Source organism: Centruroides vittatus, unplaced genomic scaffold, assembly GCF_030686945.1.
Source record: "Centruroides vittatus isolate TY-2023 unplaced genomic scaffold, ASM3068694v2 contig_817, whole genome shotgun sequence".
NCBI classification, from domain to species: domain Eukaryota; kingdom Metazoa; phylum Arthropoda; class Arachnida; order Scorpiones; family Buthidae; genus Centruroides; species Centruroides vittatus.
Window position 1 is genome coordinate 1,248,737 of NW_027122532.1, and position 21,637 is coordinate 1,270,373.

General features: G+C 33.9%; 2 protein-coding genes and 1 long non-coding RNA gene across 4 annotated transcripts; 2 read left to right on the forward strand and 1 right to left on the reverse strand.

Moving 5' to 3' along the window:
- Window positions 1–517: 517 nt before the first annotated feature.
- Window positions 518–5,415, forward strand: LOC136982173 (uncharacterized). The gene is made up of 4 exons (XR_010881857.1): window positions 518–657; window positions 4,176–4,342; window positions 4,563–4,763; window positions 4,925–5,415. It is a non-coding gene; the product is annotated as an uncharacterized lncRNA (long non-coding RNA).
- A 393-nt stretch (window positions 5,416–5,808) lies between these two features.
- On the reverse strand, window positions 5,809–7,447 carry LOC136982174 (trypsin-3-like). 2 transcript variants are annotated; one of them, XM_067278607.1, is made up of 7 exons: window positions 7,385–7,441; window positions 7,166–7,228; window positions 6,999–7,078; window positions 6,829–6,917; window positions 6,483–6,745; window positions 6,242–6,399; window positions 5,809–6,174 (listed from the first exon to the last, which is right to left on the reverse strand). In XM_067278607.1, the coding sequence occupies exons 3-7, from the start codon at window positions 6,999–7,001 to the stop codon at window positions 5,977–5,979; spliced, it is 711 nt and encodes a 236-aa protein (XP_067134708.1). In that variant the 5' UTR covers window positions 7,002–7,078; window positions 7,166–7,228; window positions 7,385–7,441; the 3' UTR covers window positions 5,809–5,976. The 2 variants fall into 2 exon arrangements, with proteins under 2 accessions (XP_067134708.1, XP_067134707.1); XM_067278606.1 differs by lacking the exon at window positions 7,166–7,228 and having other exon boundaries at window positions 7,255–7,447.
- Window positions 7,448–10,552: 3,105 nt separating this feature from the next.
- Window positions 10,553–20,173, forward strand: LOC136982175 (uncharacterized). The gene is made up of 4 exons (XM_067278608.1): window positions 10,553–10,699; window positions 10,780–10,944; window positions 18,883–19,080; window positions 19,915–20,173. The coding sequence occupies exons 1-4, from the start codon at window positions 10,589–10,591 to the stop codon at window positions 20,077–20,079; spliced, it is 639 nt and encodes a 212-aa protein (XP_067134709.1). The 5' UTR covers window positions 10,553–10,588; the 3' UTR covers window positions 20,080–20,173.
- Window positions 20,174–21,637: the final 1,464 nt, after the last annotated feature.

Sequence of the window (21,637 nt, forward strand, 5' to 3'; positions counted from 1 at the left end):
ATTAATTGATTCAATGAGGAAGAAGAGGGTGTTCTTCTGAAAGAAGATCCTCTTCTTCCTCTGAAAGAAGACAAGGTTTAGGATCTTCTTACAGAGGAAGGTCACTTCTTCCTCTAAGCTTTTCAATCTAATAATTAAATACTGTACGTTTAAATTAATTATTTTATTATAATAACTCAATAATTCTCGAATAAATTAATAAAAAGCAGCAGCCATTTTTCTTTATTTTTTCCCGAAAATTTGCTTTTATGGTATGCTCGGTATTACAATTATTATTATTATTATTATTAACATTAACTTCATAAATATTTTATATGTTTCGACGATTATTTAAGTTTAATTCCCTAAATTAAAGGTAAATAATTCACGAAAACCTTTATTTTCTAGGGAAAATACGCAAAAAAATAACTGGAAACGACCTTCGACCTATTCTATTTATTTAGGAGAAATGAATTGATTGGTTAATTTCACAACATGCGCTTAAGCATAATTCCGGTTTATATGTTATATATACATCATACGAAATAAGTATATTTTGCATTCCTTCCTATAACTTCGAAGGCATAAGACATGATCGTCAAATTTCTAATTTACCTTTTATATCCGGCCAGCATTCTCGCATTCCTCGATATACACGTTTCCAGAACTGAGGATCAAGTAAGTTCTTTCATTGTAACTTATAAGCGTTTGGTCTTAAATATTTGCATATTTTATAAATTAATTAACATTAAAAATTATATAGGGTGGTCCGGAAATCAGTTAACCGCTGTGAGGAATAAATTACTGCTACATTCAAGTAGTATTTGTCAAATAAGCATGACTTCATCAATTTTGCAAAGAAAAATACTGGAATACACGACACAAAGTTAACTGATTTTGGGCCACACATGTATTATTATTTGCAAATTAAGTTATTTAATTTTGTTTTTATGCATTTATAAATGATATTTAAATAGTTTAATATGTTCTTATTGAAACTTTGAATTATACATAAAATAATATTTTAAAATTATTTATACAATAATATATGAATATAATATACATAAATTATAGTATATAGCATATATTACATATTACAGTATTATATATATGTATATACTTGCTGTAATATGTAATATATACTGCAATTATGTGTATGTAATTTATGTGTATTATTTATATACATACATACACACACGCACACACACACACACACACACACACACACACACACACACACACACACACACACATATATATATATATATATATAATGTATAAATTAAATAAATAATTTAAGAAAAATTATTTAATTTTTCTTTATTATGTCATACAAACATATAATATATGCAATGCATAAGTAAATACTGTCCTATATATAAATAAGTGAATTTTTTGTTTCGTGACAACTGTTGTATCGGTATGTATTTAACGTATAAATACATTTATAATGGAAAACTAATAATAATTATCTTACTTTGATGATAATTCTATTAGAGCATGAGAAAAATGTAAGAGCACATTCTTCCTATGGAAAGAATCTCATATATCCTTAGGAAGAATGTATTCTTACAAAGGAATGTGCTCCTATATCTCTTACATACATATACATACACATGTAAGAAAATATAGGAAGAATATAAGAGAGAATCATAATAATAATAATAATACTCCTATGAAGTAGAAGAATTTTTCAGCATTCTTCCTGTGTATTTTAGGTAAGAATACCCTCTATACAGTAAAGAAAAATACAAAGGAAGAGTGTAGAAACACTTTCCTTCGTGTAGAATGATGTATATAGCATTTTTTTTTTTATGTATAATTATAAAAACAGGGCCGTCGAGAGCTTGTATAGAGAGTGCCCCTTTTGCCCTTTCTTTCTGAAATACGTAGAATGTTTTCCTTTTTAATAAAAAGTAACAATAACATTAATTTATAGGGTAGAAACCCCGTGAACCTCTATATGTTTCCAGATTTGGGGAAAAATCTCTAGCTCCTCTCAATGGCTCTATGGGAAGAATGCAGGAACGTTGTTCCTATATATTTTTGCACATTATATTCTGTTTAAGAGGATAATTATTCTTCTCCTAGGCCAAATATAATGTGCATGAGAAGAGAGGAAAAATTGTTGCAGAAAACAGTTAATAAATTCATTTAAATGATGTAATATAACGTCAAAAGTTGACTTTCTGTTTAAAAAAGAACGGTTACAAGGTGACAAATATTAGGCCATGACACATTAACTTTTTTTCGTTAAACGTATTCTGATTTTCTTGAAGTTTAGGCATTTATCATTCCATTTTTTAAAAATTGATTTATTGATTCCTACCCCCTATAAATTAATATTATTTTTCTTAACACAGAATAAAATCTTTGAAACTGCTATTAATTAATAAAGAAACATGATACGTATTCAAAAAAGGCAAGAGGGGCCGAAAGCTGGGTAACAGTGGCGCATTATCCTGTGTTCAAAAAGAGCAATTGCCTGAGGTCTCCACCAACAGGAGGGCCCCAAACTAACATTTTATGAGTTCATTACTGTAGTAAGAATATCGAAATTTAATTTTGGAGACATATCTGAGAAGTCCGGATTGCAGCGCAGAACTTAATCTTACAGAAGATACCGGAAGATTCCTTCCAAAAAATTCCCCCAAAGAAGAATGTCTGAAGACAACACTGTATGTGGAGTCCCTGATTCAAATTTGCCTCGGCCCCATGAAGCTATAACGCGTCACTGCTGGGCGAATACATACCAACCTTTCGGGGTCCCGCTTTCAGGGGAGACCATCAAGGATCTCTTATTTACAGGTCTGGAAAACTTTTATTGTACAGTATTATTAGTGTATAAAGAAAAACACTGTAGTTTTTGTCGAATTTTACTAGTCGCTTCTAAAAGGCCAGGCCCTTTGGAGGTCCTGGCCTTTCGTTTTGAGACCTTTTAGAAAGGCCTCAAAACGAAAACCTGTCAAACCGGAAAACATTTTTGGTACCGTGTGATTCCGGTTTACGCACAGTTTTTACTGTATATATGTATATTGGTACAGTAACTCTTTATATAGTTTACTAGCATATTACCGTGACCGTGGAAAGATTAGTATGGGGCCCAGGTTAAAGTAGGCCCCTTTTTGAAAAAATGTAATACGTAGAATGTTTTTTTAAATTACTAAACAGCAACGTTAAAATTTTATTTTTCGTTACTAAAAAAAGTAGCATTAATTTGTAGTGACGGGAACCATTACGGCTCCCTAAAAGTCCCCAACTCGCCCTCTCGACGTCCCTGCATACAACAGTAAATATAGTAAAACCTGCGTAATCCGGAATTATTTATTTTAACATAGAAAATCGCTCTGTTTTGAAAAATTTCTTCCGTTTAGGCAGGTTTCCGTTTTACTCAGCTTTCGTCTTGAACAGGTTTTATTGTATATGCGACATAAAACTTGTATATTTGATTTGTGATACGAATAACAAACGGCTAAATAATGCCATCATTCATAAAAACCATTCATCCCATTAATAGGAACGACTGATTCTCGTGAATAGTAACAAGTATTAGTTTATACATCCTCCTATTTGTGTTTTTTCACCGTTCTTTACTTTGAAAACAATGGTTTGGTGAATGTCATAGAGTTTTCAAACAATAAAAACGTGCTTATCTCGTGTAGTCATTTATTTTTCTAAGTATAGAGGACTGTAAGATATTACAGCGTGGTTGTGATTATACTGTCCTACATAAAAAACAGGACATTGTAAATCACACTACGATATTTTATGTATATTTAGGGCTATAAGACAATATATCGTTAGTAGTAAAGCGGAGTTCTATCGAATTTTGATGGGCAAGAGGTCTTTTCTTTATGCCCATTATGAATTTGGCCTGGAGCAATCAGAGGTGAGGAGCGAAGCCCGACATACCCTCTTCAATGTTGTTTGTTCGTTTATGATACACGGCAACGCAACACGTGGGCGATTGTCGAGGGGATGCCAATTTTTTATGGGAAAGTGGTCCCTATTTAGGTGTTACAAACGTGAAGAAAACCGGAAAATTCACGTGGCCACCCCGTTGGCGAGGCTAGAACCCACCACAACTCAGTGGTTTTATTCACTGGTTGATGGGCTATACCCACTTCAAATCACTTATAAAGGTTTCCAAAAATCCGATTTGGACTAAAAATATTTTATTTTATTTTATTTTTTAGGTAAAAATAGAACCTGCCGCAAATTTTACCTTAAAAGATTGCAGTGAAAAGGGGACATTTTGTTTCTGGAGCATTTGAAAATCGAACCGATTCCATTGAAACTTCAGCAAAACTTTACACTGAGACTCACTCTGACTTTAAACGAAGACATTCCATCACCAATACAGGTAAAGTATTCATTAATCTTGCGCAGGGTGGCCAAAAGTCGGTTAACCGCTGTGAAAACGTAAATTGCCCGATTCAAACACTTTACAAAATAATCTTACTTATTCAATACACAAATTAAGGAAGCTTTACCAAACTCGGTTAAGTTACTTTTGGGCTGCCCTCGTGCTTATAAATAGAAAGAAATGCTTACAAAGATTAACGGAACGATTTTTAATGCAGGTGCACATCGAAGCAGAAACACTCGTTAGCAAATTATTTAGTAGCCCACAGAAAATGAAATTCCCTTGCGAATTTTTCTTGAAATCCTTAAACTTCAGTTGTCCTATAACAGATCTGTGCGAAACAGCATTTATAAAGGATAAAAACTGTGCCAACGTCGAAACGAATGAAGTATATCCATGCTCCTGTCCATTAAAGAAGGTAAGAATTATACATTGAAAACTTGTCTAAAACGGACACGGCGGCCGGAATTTGCCGTTTTAGCAGATTTTTGTTTTATAAAGGGTCCGTTTTAGACAGATTTTTACATCATTTATTCGCGTATTACATACTCAATAATTACAAATATTGAAACTCTTTAGGGCATGACAATGTTCTCGGAATTAGAAATCGATATGGGCGAAATTCCACCCTCGATTTTACGATTTTTGAGGGCATTCCATCCTAATGCTAATGTAAAACTCATTGCTAAACGATTAAATCGAAGACTCGGATGTATATCCGCCGATGTATCCATTTTTACATTGTAATCCGGCACCATCCTGGGCCCGTTGTCTACGATCTCTCGACTTCTGGAGGCCCTAATTATGATTCATTTTGATACCGAGTTAGTAATTTTTGAAATAAATTTTCGTATACAGGCAATCCCGGATTAACGCCATAGATACGTTCTTTGAAAAAGCGCTTTAAGCCAACCCTCTGTATAGCGTTTAATAGGACTTCTTCGGAATCGCGTTATACCGAGGATTACTTGTATACAAAGTTTAATATCGAAAAAAAATTAAAATTATTTGTACAAATTACAATTATTATTTGATATGATCTACTAATAAATGTGTTTTCCTTGAAAGAAGTCTTGTGTCCTCGTTTCTTTTAATTCTGTCAACCCGTGGGCACTAAAAAGCCCACGTTGGGGCGATTGCTGGTGTGGAACGGGGCCCGACCTATCGGGGAGGGCCACCCTCCGAAAAATTCCTATGGTTTTTCAACACGATCCCGTGTCCCCAGAGCAGTAGGCAACTGCCCGTCCTTAATGCCTCAACTTCCACTCTTTTCCTGCGTAATTTGGGTGCCACCCGTAAGAAATTTCTATGGCTCCTATTTAGATGTTAGACACTAAGAAAACGTGGCAAACTCCACGCATCGGTGGGGCACGAACCAGAAAACTAGTGTCGAGTGGTTGCAAGAGCGGGGAGGACTATTTTGTACATTTTGTAAACGGCTCTACATTCATATATGACAAAGGTTTCGAACACACGAAGATTAATTTTAATTAAACTACAATACAATTCTTTTTAAATTTAAAATTAATATTTTTAAAATCTGTCTAAATAAAATGTAAAAAGTAATCTAAAACGTTAAACGTTTCAAATGAATTACGTACATATTGCAGTACAATTAATATACTTCGACTTCACTGCATGTAGCAATTTGCCTTAGTAATACAATTGCCTTCTAGTACAGTGTTATCAATCCAAGATATATAAGAACTAACACGAGTATATACACCTGGAAAGTTGGCTATAGCACATCCGTAACCATACGAGACGATTCCAACAAGAATGGCACCAATGCGATCCTCTTCGATATAGAGAGGTCCTCCCGAATCACCCTTTAACGGTACATTGCATCAGAAAATGAATAAATTTATTAACGGTATTAGATTCTTAATATTTTACCTGGCAGGAATCTTTACCACCTTCCTTGTATCCGGCACACAACTGGCTATCGTGTATTGTTACGTATAAACCATTGCTCCTGTACGATTCTTCACATTTTGGATTGGGGATGATGGGTAAACTCGCAACTCGTAGCATATGTGGGTATTTGTTTGAGTCTAAATTACAAAAAGAGTTCGTTTTCTTTATAAATTCATTACGTAAATTTCACATAATTAAGTTTGAAAGCATTAATTCTGACCTTGCATTAATTCGCCCCAACCCGCAACCTCGGCCATCTTGCCATTCAGATCAATGCGATGCGTATTTAAGCGAATGAATTTCGTAGAATTGTTGCAAACGATATTTTTCTGAAGTTTCAACAAGGCGATGTCATTGCTAGAAATTTCAGCGTTTACATATTTTGGATGAATGTGTATCTCCATTACATTAATCCGAACGGAATTTTCACTGTTTAAATTGCGGCTTCCAACTTTTACAAAATAAGCCCAAGGTACGGGGAAACTGTAAAAAAATAAAACTTTCAATCAAATCAACAATCAATTCAATCAATCGATCGATTTTTTCTCAATTCTTCAATGGTTTACTTGTCGAAGCAATGTGCCGCGCTGACGACCCATCTTCTCGAAATGATGGATCCTCCGCAATAAAAATTGCCGAAGAAATAAACTGCGGCCTAAAATATTTTTAAAAAATCTTCAGAAAATATATTATTTAACTTATTTACTAGTTTCTGAATTTAATTTCTTTTAAATACCATTGAAGGAACTTTTCCTTCTTCACCCCCCACAACTCTATCTTCAAATGGAGGTTGTACATCGAATTCGGTATCATTCCCTATATTATAAAAATTCAAATTATAATTTTATCTCTTTTTTTATCCATTTAAAATACAAATAAAACTGTAAAAAAATTAATTTATACCATTTTATAACGCGCGGTTCTGCTGCGTTATTGACTCTTTACTTGGTGTGCACGCAGCTGAACCTGCAAAAAAATCAAAGTTTACTTACTAAAATTAATATTTGATGTGTTAATTCCTAATGGAAATAGTCCTAAGATGATAGCAATTCGTAAAAATTCAGCCATATCACAATTAAGAAGACAATAATTGTCATTAACTCGTACTTGTACGAAGCGTACATCAAGTGGAAACGAATTGCGAAGTTGTAGATCCAACCTGGATTATTTACGTTTTCTAAATGATTTTAGTCATTTTAAATGTGGAAAATATAATACTGTTTGACAGCTTTTAGGGAAACAATGATGAAAAAGTCACTTCAATCCGTGAACAAAATATAAATAAAGGAAATGACGCATTTTAATACGGCACTCTGCTGATTGTTTCCAATAGAGTATTAATAACAGGAAATACATTTCACTTCATTTAAAATTAATTACGATTTAAATATTTAGAAGAAATGTTTCATTACTGCATCTAAAACACCAGTTTTAAATATATATTTAAAACAGTCGCGTCGGAAAAGTTACGCAACTCGTTGCGTAACTTTTCCGGTCATCCCTTCCTTCTATCTCCCCATCCTCTCGACCTTTAACCACCAAAATTTAATATCAATGCCCCTAATATACAAACCTCCCTGCAATATGTTAGAAATTTTCGGCAAAGGGCAAAGGAAATGGGTTAACGTAATCGCACCCCCCTTAAACACACTAACAACCATACATACAGAAAAATCCTCCTCCGAATTTTTTTGCATTCCATGGTCCTACGAGTTCAAAAATGTAAAATCTTGTGTATGACGTGTACAGTATGACATATGCCAATGAAATTTATAATTACTAAATTATAAACCTTGAATTTTAATTACGTAAACGTTTTTATGGCTCTTAATCTGAAAATGCAATACATCATAATAATGTACTGTACATTTGAAGAGAATTTGATGTTTAAAATTAAAAAAAAATATATTTCCGTAAACTATAATCCACGTTGAAATTTGAATAAAATCTTCTAACTCCCAGCTGGGTACAGGAATTATATCATCATTAAAAAAATTAATTACTGTTCCGTTATGTGCGATTATAATATAGAAATGACGTAAAGCAACACGAAGTTTGTCTATTTTATTATTATATTTAAATGATCCTTAAAACAATTCGTTCTTGGAATAATGGAAGAAGACAAAGTAATACATGGGCAATCTGCCAAGGGATAAAGTAACGCGTTATCTCACGAGCAAAAAGGGCATGAGATAATACCCCTAATCCCACTATACTAGGGGTATCTCCCCATTATCTTGACCTTTAACCTCCAAAATTTAACGGAATCAATTTCACTAATACACAAATGCAAAATTTCAGAAATTTTCGACAAAAGACAGAGCAGTTATTAAGTTTCAAAGTGGGTGAACAAGATCGTGCCCCACACAAACAGGAAAAAAAAACCCAAATTTGTTTACATTTCTCGACATTTCAAGATCCACGAGTCAAAAATATAAAAATCTTGGGAGAGGGTCCGATCGTTATGCTTTCCCCCTGTTATATACAACAGCCTGGAAAGTAAAAATAAATTTTCTTAGATTTCCGAAAGAAATTGTAATAAGAGAAGGCCACTAATTTCCGCCCTGTTTGGCATCAAGAAAATACACTAAACCTAGCATTAAAAGAGCGCGTGGAAGAAAATTAATGAAATGCAATGCAATTCCGACCCTTTTTGATGTTCCAAATCATCCACCCCGTCTGCAATTAAGAAGAAAACACCAAGAAGAAGAAAATTTCCTCCAAATAAGTGCAGCTTTGGTTTAACGAATGTTTTTAGGACATTAAACGTTACTTTTTCAGATAAAAAAAATATATATATATTTATCACAAGAACCAGTAATTATGTATTAGTGTAACCACTAAATTAAAAGATACTCTATTTTAAATTGTATAAGGAATTCTGTGACCCAAACTCGAAGGAACGTGCAATTTACAACGCTTAGATAGCAAGAAATCTATACGTGACCTTGGAACTACAAACCCAAAATGGCGGCTTAATAAGGAACATTGGTGTCCTGACCTCATTTTATAGACATTAGCGAGGTCGAGGCCGAAGTTTTCAACGCGAAAAAGTGTACGTCGGGAGTTCGGCGTCGCCTTCCTGTAAGCCTAGAAGTTTGACACTAGCGTTTGAAATGTCAAGCATGACTCCACTGACGTTCCAAATACCATTGTCAAACTTCTAGGCTTACAGGAAGGCGACGCTGAACGCCCGACGTACACGTTTTCCCGTTGAAAACATCGGTCTCAACCTGGCTATTGAGAGACTGTAGTCACGTCAGAGCCATCTATCGGTGACTTTTCAAACTACTGTTTTTCCTATCAAGGAAAAAATCCCATCCTGAGAATACTTACCGTTCAAACCACACTTCGACGCGTTGCGTTTTTATTTGTTACCGAACTTTTAAAATTTTTACAGGCTTTTGGCTCACCGTATGTACTGTATTACACGATTTATTCTGGAATAATCCTAGTTTGTTGTATGTTATTGTCGCATACAGCAACGGCACACCAATTCATTAAAAAGTAATAATAACGGATATTTCTTTGTCTATTCTCTTTAAATTTCTATTCTAATTTAAGTTTGGCTTATTCGTATAAAGCAATGCGACATCTAGGCGATCTGCCGAGGGGATGCCTCCCGGAAGGACTTTCTACGGGAAACTGGCCCCTATTTAGGTGTTACTAATGTGAAGATAATTTCGGTCCACGTGGCCAGGCGAGAACCCACGACTAAATACATTTGTTCGGTGGTGTTTTCCACTCGGCCACTGTTAAGCACCATTTGCAAGTGTCTGAGGCCTGGCCTCATTCCTCTCAGCTCGTTTTTTTATTTTGCACATTTATTATTGCTTACTCAGCTGTGTTTTCTTCAGTTTTCAATGTTATATTAAGGCTTTATTCGTTCTATTTATTTATAAAAAAAAATATTAAATTCAATGTAAAAATTTTTTAAAAATGCAAATAATATCTCGAGTTAGAGATTTATAAGAAAAATTATATCAAAAAATTAATTAATTTCAATAAAAATAACATATTCTTCCAAATACGGGTGATTTTAACAGAGCTAAATTGGCATTAATATTCAATTAAATTAAAAAAATAATTATATATATAATAAAATACCGAGAAATTTATAAAACTGAATCGAATATTCAAATTTTAATTCGAAAACAATTTTTTTAAATTGCAAAATTCAAAGGAAAACAACTGATTAAACTAAGTACAGGTTTCAATTACACGAATGCTTCTATTTGTAGAGGGAGAAACGTAGTGTAACGTCGTAACGGCAAAGTTTCCGTGCAGTTCCGTGAAATATTGATTAACAAAATTCTATCACTTAACATGATTAGCAAAGCTGTCGCGTTATTTTGCATTTGTTACGTGCTTACGAGCGTAACAACCAAGTTAATCGAGACTGGTGAAACGTTTGAGCTCTTAAGAGTCAAAAGAGGTGTAAGTAACGCTATTTTTATGTTAAATGTGTGCGAGAAACAATTTAATTATGATAATTAACTGCTCTTTAATGTGTTTAGGATAGGAAATTGATTGCGCGTGCCAAGCTCGTTCCCTGTAAGAAAGATGATGACGTAGTATTTGTTGAAGAGTTCGAAATCGATCCTTATCCTGTTATAATTGGGGAAAATGTCTCTTTGAAAATATATTCAGCGATTACCGAAACAATTTCATCGCCAATCAATGTAAGATATTTAATATATTTTCTACGCACAAAACGTACCGAGTGGAGATTTCGAGCATAAACAATTTACGCTTTCGTCTAGTGTTTTCGGGGCCTCTGTTACGCGTGTTTTATGCATGTTGATAGGGTCGGAATCTAGTTAGAACCGTATACCTTGTGTAGTGCCAAGTGTCGTATTATACAGGTTTGCATTATATATAAAATAGGCCTCGTGAGTTTACTCTTGTGTAGGACCTCGCATAATTCAAAACTAGTGTTGGATTCCGAACACTAGCAGTAGCGGTATTCAGAATTTAATACCACTAGATTCCCTACCTAAACTCGATCTTGGATAACCCAGAGCGACAGAATGACATTATTCTATCTTCGAATTATATCTTGAGTCAGCAAATAAAATAGTTCGGGTTTCAAATAGTGGAAGAGATAAAAATAATTATTAAATCATTGTGATCGTAATTTTACCATTATTATAAAAGCATATATAATCATGCTAACATGTACAGTATAGCCATCTTTCAAACTAGCGGCGCTCATAGTTTTGGAGGCCCTGTGGCCAAGTGGAACGGCGTTGGTATCGTAAACCAAAGATCCAGGATTCGAATCCTTGCTGGGCCTTTTATTTTTGAAGGTCTGCTGGCTGGGTGGGAAAGGTGGTAACTTATCACTCCGGGCATCCGTGATCGAAAAACCCCAGGAATTTTTCAGCCATGGTCCATCCATTATGTTGGACCTCGTCTCTCACCACATTGTGGACCTTGGCCGAACCCATAATGGGCTAACTACAGTAAAAAGGCTCTCTTAGTAATGATGCCACAGATGGCTTCACTAGCAGTGCTTGCATACAAAAAGTATGCCGAGCTAATAAGATGGGCAGAGTCAGAAATTGCTTAAAACACGTCCATAATTGTGGCAAAACCATACTTTTGTTAAGTTATGGTTCTGGTTTAAGCAAATCACGAACGTAATAGCGAGTGTGCGTGTAAGAAAACTCTTCTGTATTTAGTTCTTGGCTTTTGTGATCAAATTAGGCCACGAATGAGTAATCAGAATGTAGCTCGCATGCAGAAAAGTTTGGCTGGCCTCGTCTTTAAGATAAACGTTTAAATTTTTTTGCAGCGCCATCTTCTTTTAACTGAAATAATTAGTATTAATGTTTACAAAACGATCGATATAAAATCGGATAAAATTCCTATTATTTCTAATTCTTTATAAAAACGTAAAGCATTCCTTAATAAATTTTATAAAAATGGAAAGTATTCAAAAGTACGAATGTTAAGTACGAATAAAACCTCTCGAGTGTTACACATTGGTCTTACTCAAACGTGGGGACAAGATGGCCGCCGTAGAGTAAATTAAGACAAGAAATTGAAAAAAATCACAAGTAAAATAAAATCTATGTATATATTAAAATAAAACTAATATGACACAATTCACAGTTAAAATTTCACAAAATCACCAGCCTTCCATCTTTGCACATAAAAAACAGGTAGAAGTTAATAAATGTTTCTTTGTACGTACATCTAGAGATTTTTTCACGTTGAAGAATTTTAGAAGTAAGATAAACTTCCTCAAAAGATTCAAAACATCTTATTAGTTCAGCTGAGCATAAAAATACATGTATACAATAGCAGCTAAGCATACAAACCAATGACATAGTCCATTTTGTGTGAAACAGACTGTTATTGGTTTGCTTAGTTACTCGCCACCTATAAAGGCTATTGTATTTAAAATAAGGGCTGGTCTGCACTTTACACCATGTTTCTAGATAGTGAAATATTTTCTGCTTACGTTATTGTTATATAGTATTTGGCAGCGTAAATTGTAGTATCAATGAGGAAACCTTAAAGAAAATTCGATAGATTTCCATTTGTCATATTTTCCGAAATGTTGTTTATTTAATATTTAATAATATTTCTTATCCTATCGGCTGCTGAATTGCGATACTCTTCCAACACAACAAACCTAGACTGTCTCTATACGATCCGGCACGTGAATTTTCCGTCCAACAACGCCTGATGCTTCGACCATGCTACGCTAAACGTAATGTGTTCGACTTAATCAAATGAATAATAAACTATTTTACAGCATTTAATTAAGATGCACGATATAACAGAAATATAAAAGAGTGTATTAATATCGATAGAAAATCAGATCTTTACTATAAAATACTTATGATCATACACGACATTCTTTCTATTCGGTATCCATCCGCTCAATAGTCATATTTAAAATTCCTGCAGCCCAATGGACAATGGACAATGGCTAAGGTGAAACGTACCACTCTGGAACATCCGGGATCGAGAAAACCCCAGAAACTTTTCAGAGAGTGATCCGTCTAGCCCCTGTTCTCACCACCATAGTGGGCCTGGGCGAAACCATAGTGGCCAAGATGGACAAGCAGTCGAGGTGGCAGCCTACTGTTCTGGGGATCCGGGATCAAATCCCTCTATTTTAAATAAAGAAGACATCTTTATTTAAAATAGAGACTTGCTAAGACAAATTTAAAATACAGTACGTGAAATTTCGGGTTCTGAAGATTACTTAATTAAGGTATTCATTTACGAATAGATTATCATCTAGATAAAATTATTTAGAAAAATTCTGAGCTTATTCAATCGATAACATATTTGCTGATTACGTAGCTCTGCAGTGAGAGGAAATGACGTAGGGACTTTTAAAAAGTTTTCCATTAATTGTAGTTTCTGTTTCCGGCTTTGATGATTTTGAAAAATAACGAATTTAAATGTTAGAAGAGTGTTTTATTTCGTCCATGTTCATTTTCGTTTTTCACAATAAGGCAAATGCTAGAAATTATGGGGCCTTTCAGGCCGCGTACTAGTGCAAGGCCGGAGATAGTCGGATGGTCGAGGGGTAAAGATGGCAGCCTACCGATTTGGGAGTGCCAAAATTGAATTTTAACGGGTCGAAAAACCCCAATAATTTTTCAGAAGAGTGATCCTTCTGGATATATCGGGTTCCGTCCCTCAGCACCCGACTGCGCCATTCTGGGCCTGGCTTGCTATAAAAAGCTCTTTTAGTATCCACCGGACAGAGAAAATTTTAAAAAGTACTAGAGCCTGAAAGGCCTCATCACTTTTTATCTGTTAAAAATAATAGAAAATAAAAAATTTTTTAGAAGTTTGCAAAAATTTTCTTTCATAAAATTATACAACTATTTGAGGGCGAACACATCTCTAGCATCAATTACAAAATATATCCGTCGATATTTAAATGCGATATAATTGAATGTATACACGTGGTAGGTGTTTATTATCTTATACAAACATTCTGTTTACTATAGAAGACGTATTATGTAAAAATTGATGGAGAGATTTTAGTAAGAAAACGAAAAATGAAAAGAAGAACAAACATAATTTGTCAAGTCTGTTTTCTAGACAAATAAATGTCATATATTTTTAAATTACTCTTATTTAATGATTCATTATATTTGATCTTAGTTTAACTTAAATGTAATTCATTAAATTTATAGAATTTTTTTTACTTACTTTTTTTGTAAATACAGGGTGATCCAAAAGTCATTTAACCAGTGTAAACACTGTCTTGTTGAAATATTTAAGTATTTAATTATGTTTTAAATCATGTTTTCTTCGTGTTTTTAAAAGAAAAGTGTCGCTAACTCTATTCATAAGTATACGAGGCTCATAATACAAAGCACGGTTAACTGAATTTTGGGCCCTGTGTATAAATATTAAGAAAATCGCATAAAATACTTTTATTGTTTAAATTTTTACTGAATTTCTTGGAATTTAGAAATTTATAGAATTTTTTCAACTGATTTCGTCACTTGTATTAAGTTTCTAAGTGATAAAAAAGACGATAATTGAATTTAAAATACACTCGTTGACAAAATAAGTTACACGTGAAAAAAGAGACATTGGAATTAGGTAAATTTTATTAGTTGGAACGTAATGACGATGGTAATAAGTGATTACAATGCCGATAATTTTCTATGGAACAACGATATAATTAAAAAAAACTTTTAGTATTTTTCGCCTGGGTAAATGCGACGATACGGTCGGGCATGCGGGCATACAGGCGCCATGTGCTATCCCGCGACAGATTTGCCTAAAGATATTGCAACTGCCGCTCCAGATCCCTCGTATTCGAAGATGGCCGAAGCCAGTATCTTATCTTGTCCCATAAATACTCGGTGGGCGAAGGATCTTTGCCAAGAAATGTTGCAACATGATGGAGACATACCTGGGAGACTCTATATGTAGCCAAGCATTATCTTGCTGGAAAATGGCAGTTTGCAGCCCTGCCAAGAAAGGCAACACGTGAGGACGCAGGATTTCCTGAAAGTACCGCCATGTCGTCAACGTCCCTCACATCTCTACTGGAGGTGACCGACTGATATACAAGTTGGATGTCCAGACCAGCAGTGGAGGCAGTTGTGCCACTCAATACTAAAGTCAAGATTGAAGCGCTCACTAGTGTCCTCCACATTAAGAAGATTGTCATCTATTACCAAACAAAACCATGTTTGGTTTTGTTTGGTACAAAACCAAACCAACCAAACCAAACAAAACCAAACATGGTTTTGTTTGGTACAAAACCAAACCAACCAAACCAACCAAACCAAACAAAACCATGTCATGGTATCGCTGCAAATTAAATTGAAGGTGTCGTGGTGTCAACTCTACCTTTGTTAGTACAATTGTTTGGGGTCAGCACCCCAACATTACTTCTGCTAATCGCCTGACAATGGTACTGAAAGAAACAGGGTTCTATTTTGAGACATATCTCTGGATGGTGTATCAGTAGAATTTTATCCAATAAGTGAACAAAGAGCAAGTAAACCATTATTTAATTATTTCTTAACAGCAAGTTTTTAAATTTACAGAATAATTTACTACCGTTACAACAGTAGTATGGAAGTTTCAATTTGTCCCTGACTACTTACTTAGGGTTCCCAGTTTAAGGAACTCAAATGAAAATAATTGTATATTAAATTCGAAGAACCTTGAAATTAAATGACACTCATGGCCTAAAAATATGTTAATTTGCTATTGTATCCTATTATTATTTTCTACGAAAACTTAAACAATTAAAATTTCCATAAAAAATAATTATTTGATAATTATTCATTTACTTGTTTACTTCTTTTATAAGAAAAATAAAATGAACGGTACAAGGAAAAATTGCTAATAAAGTATAAAAAAAAGGATCATAATTTTACCTTCTGGGCGAAAAGAGTTAAATTAAAAGTAAATTATGGGCCGACCCATAATGGCCTTTTAAGTAAGCCCATTATGGGTCGGCCAGGCCACAATGGGAGGCCGGATGGTAAGAGGAATCCGACATAACAAACGGCCACCCCGAAAAGATGGAATTTTTCGATCAGTTTGGATACGTTCTCGGGTCCCCAGGGTTTCCGCCTCCTCAATGGGTTGGCCACGTAAAGATTCCCGTGGGAAAATAGCCCTTATTTATTTGTTAGACAGGTGAAGTTTTCCGAGTTTCCTTCACCTGTCTAACAGATAAATAAGGGCTCTTTTTCCCACAGTAAGTGTTTCTGGAGGCTCTTCCGGCAGATTGCCCAAGTGTTTCTTGTCTTTTTCCATCAATCCAATCTAAACTCTGGAGATTTTGTTGAATTAATTAAACATCACATTATTTTCAATAAATCTTGACTTCTAATTATTTACGAGTGTATTTATTTTTATCTCTATTATTCCAATTTTCTTGAAATAACCATCGATGCAAATTGCTGGCTTCAGATCTTATGAAGTACCTTTCTTCAAGAAGCAATGGATGCCATCGGAATATTTTGTCATTGATGTTAATTTCCTATTGTTCCATGTCCACCAGTGGATAAAATCACCGAACAATAGTAGTTGTGGGTTCGCGCCTCTTAAATGGGCTGGCCACGAAGAGTTTTCTTCGCATTTGTAACAACTAAATAGGGGGCAGTTTCTCATATAAAGTTCTCCTGGGGGATTTTCCCCCACCGGCAGGTCGCTCACGTGTCATATAACCGAATAAACTAATAAATCCTAAATTTATTGATTATTTCTTGAAAATAATGCCTGTTATTATGATAAACAGACAATTCTCTTACATTTTTTCAAGTTTTATGACGCGAATTTACGTTTTGAATAAAAATAAACGCGGTTTATAACCTGTACGCTCAAATATGCCAATTCTAAATTTTTACCTTCAGAATATATAAATTATAATTTATTAATTATCATTTTTAACAATTAGTTTTTTTATTAATTAAATAAATTTCATCTCTAAAGAATTTAATGTACGAGTAATGACATTGCAAAATACTTATATTGCAATTTTAAAAAATTAATGATATAATAATAATTATATAATAAAATTTTCGTTTAATTTATCGTAGGTTCGAATATTATTACGAAACATTAACGTTAAAACGAAATTATATACATTACATCACGCTTTTACGACTTGTTTGTTTGAAAATCGTCGTAAAGCGAATCTTATTTACAACATTTTTCAGTTTGATAAACTGAAACTAAGTTCCTGTAAATAGGCCTCACATAAAAGCAATAAAAGACCTCAAAATAACGTAATTTCCTGTAAATATTGATATAACAGGAAAATTATAGCAGTTGTAAAATCGGGGTAAAAAATTAGCAAATGTAAAATCAGGGTGAAAAATTAGCAAATGTAAAATCAGGGTGAAAAATTAGCAAATGTAAAATCAGGGTGAAAAATTAGCAAATGTAAAATCAGGGTGAAAAATTTGCAGTTGTAAATCAGGGTAAAAAATTATCAGTTGTAAAATCAGAGAAAAATTAGCATTGTAAATCAGGGTAAAATTAGCAGTTGTAAATCAGGGTGCAAAACTAAAATGTGTGAAATCAGAGAATACGAAGCAAACAGTTGTAAAAAAGAAAGGTATAAACGTATATTCAGATAACAGTCGTACAGCAAAGACCTATAAAAAAATGGACTAAGAAAGAAGTGCAGATCAAGCCGATAAAATCTTATTACCTTCATTAATTCAGAATATATAATAAGCAATTTTATTCAACACGCAGCGAAGTGTTTCGGTGAGTGAGACAAAATTTATTACTACACTCGATTTATATATTCACAGTTTGTACGTAACTATTCAATGACCGGTAACAAAATTGTTTATTGTTACAATAAAGGTTCATTTACTCAAGAATCACGTAACATATATATATGTATATATATATATAATAACCTGTCTCGAAGCATTCGTAAATATAACACATTTCGTAACGAGTGACGCTAATGACACGTCACTATCATATACGAGGTCGAGCGTAATGCCATAAAAATTAGAATAGATGAAGTGACCGCTGACGTCTGTCACGAATGACGCTATTGATGATTGTTCGAAAAGTTAATTGAAATTTCCTAGAATGAATTTGAAAGCAATTTTCCACTTTTAGTTTAAATTTTTTCAACTTTAAAGGCAGACAGCCAAATGTTTCTCTAAAAATTGTTTAATACTCGAAGAAATCTGAGGTGTGAAGGATCAAATTAACGTAGAAAACTGTTATTTAAACGTAAAATAATTAAATATATTAAATACTTTAATCCAAATTTACTATAAAAATTGTTACCTAGTCATTAATAAACTTGTTTATTACTATAATACAATCAATCTTCGATTCAGCGCCATCATTTGTTCGACTCTGTACTTGGCATTGAATCGATCTTCTTTATTAATATTTACAGGGAAGATTCGTTCGGATGTATTTGTTTACGGGGGTGGCGCTATATCGAGGTTTGAATGTAACACGATCAGTGTTCTGAATTAACTCGATCTTGACATATTTTCGATGTCACGTTGTGTACGGGTTGTAACTATAAAGTTAATTATTTGAAATTTACAAAGTATTCGACCGCGCTAAAGCGAATTCGCGTAAATGGAGGGATAATTTATAATTTTAAAATGCTTTTTTTTTTACAGATTTATATCAATGCAGAAGCTAGGATAAAAGGACTCTTCGATTCAAGTAATGTAATGAAATTGGATTGCAAGACACTTCATCCAATGGTACATTTAACGTGTCCTGTGGAAATGTGCTCCTTAATGACAAAGAGACAAATTGTTGCAACAAATTTTATAACAAACGATGCAGACATTTTCTCCTGCCCTCTTGAAAAGGTATAATTGTAATTTTAAATTAATCAAAAACTTCAATATTTGAAACTATATTTCTCGGTTGAAAAACCATCTTCTTCGACTCTAAAATATTTTCGCCTATAGCACTACCCCTATTTAACAAACTTGTGGCGTTACTGAGTGACTAATTGACGCGAGACATCAGCAAACTGTAGGTTTTATGGCCAGCTACAGTTAAGTCTGTTATGGGAGTTTTGATCCGCAACGGGATTAATCATAATTGCTGAAGGATACCTTAATCCTCTGATAAATTATGGAACTCTCTCTGTATTGGGTTCGAGTGGCCGATGTTAGGATCGAGGCCATGAACGGAATGGGCTAAGTTTGGATCCTCGAGGCGATAGGCTATCGTAGTGGTTTTCAATCTCTTTCTAATAGTGGCACCCCCACTTTGTATTTTCTTGTGGCACTCCAACTTCTTTATCGACGTAGAGTTATTGTATTTTCGTTCTTTTGGTAATACACCTAAGTAGTGCTCAGGGCCGTCGAGCCTTTATATGAGACCTAGGAGTAGAGTCGACCCCCTACAAGTTAGTTTTTTTCCAAGGAACCGTAAGGGCCCCTAAGATTTCTTCAGAACCAGCGAAAATGTTTCAACCCCCTCTCGACGGCCCTGGAAATATTATGGCGCTGCTAGGCACTATGTTTCACGGCACCCCCGAAGTGTCGTGTGACACTCGGTGCGCTTTGGCACCCCAGTCGAAAATAACTAGGCTAACATCTTACTGCGAGAAATCTGGCCTCGTGAAGAAGGTGGTTCATAACCAAAGATAAAAAATATCCAAAATAACTTATTGACAATATCGTTTCTTCTAGGGATTATTCTTTTACAGCAACATCACAATCGATAGTAAAATTCCTCCGAGTATTGCTCGTTTAATGACTAATGACTTAGAAGCAACTGCTCTTATATATGTGAAGAATAAGGACGGTAAGAGATTGGGATGTGCCACAGTTGATATTTCCGTGGAGAATGCATAATTGTTTGAAATACATCACTTCAATTCGTTAAATGAAGATATATTATATAATGTATTTAAGTTGTTTGATTTAAAAATAAAATCTATTAATTGAATTAGTCTTAATATCTCGCAAATGGTGTTATATGTAAAGATGTACTATAGACCTCGCTTTTCAATCCTCTCTTGGCCCATCAGTGGCCGAAAGAATACTGGTCGTTGGTCGTGGGTTCGCGCCTCGCCAACGGGAAGGTAACATAGTTTTCCGCGTTTTCTTTACGTGTGTAACCCCTAAATAGGAGCCAATATCCATAGAAAGTCCTTCAATAAAGTATCTTCTTGACGGATCGTCCGCATTGCAATACACAGATAACTAATAACCCCCACTTTTGCGACCCTTAAAAATACGGTTTATACAAAGTGACATATTTTTATTGAACATTTCTATGTGATATATGGTTTACTATATACTTATATAGTAAAACCATAAACTATGATCGTGTACTGTACATTTTATGTAGTCGTAATATAAAATTTTTACCAGCGAGGGAGATATTAATTCTAGTTTTAACATTATAACTTCGTAATTTTTAGGGGGTTCTTTCCACTCTGAGAGAACTAAGAGGGTCTTTTTCATACCCATCATAAATTCGGCCAGACCCAGGAATTTTTATAAACTTTCTGTCCATAAAAAATTCCCGTGGTGATGGCCCGTATTTAATCCCGGGTCTCCGAGAGTGGTAGTATGAAGTCTTAACACCTTGCACATGCTTCTGTAAAGTAATTGCAAAGTTAAGAAAAACGTAAAATAATATTTTATGGATAAAGCATTCAATTATTCAATATTCAACTGAGAAATCAACAGCTGTGAATAGATAACTTCTTTTGAGATAAAATGTTAAATTCTAGTTGTATCTGAAATTTCAACGATCACATTTTAAAACTAATCAGGTCATAAGAAACAATTATCTCATAAACCAAAGTCATTTTAAGGAGATAAATTTTAAATTTAAAAATATTAATTGGAAAAATAATATAGTTACTGACACTATGATTTATATATAATTAATTTTATGTTATAATATTAATTATTATGTTTATATGTGTCAACTCGTGTTTTCAGTTTGTATGTTCTTCTTCATTTTTATATTATAAAATAATATAAAAATGCATCCAAAAGTCTAAATTTCAGCACTTCTAACTTATAATGTAATACTGTTAACACGCTGTAATTTCCTTGACATTTAGTTTTCAATATGAGGACATATCGAAGCATCTTTATTCAAATTTATTCTGTTCCAGACAGAAAACGAATGATATACACTCTAAAATGGCTTCTGCGATATCAGTTTACAAATATTATGATTATCTCGATTAAAAAATAAACTTGATTTCAATAGTTAATAAATCCTTAATTCTAAATTACGATTATCTTTCGTGTCACCATACGATTTAAATGAAAATTTTATTAGTAGAATAAATTTCCCGTTATCAAATTAAATAAAAGATAAGATTATATAAATATAATCTGTGGCATAGCAATGGAAGTCGATCGTAAATTATTCTGTTTATTTATTAAG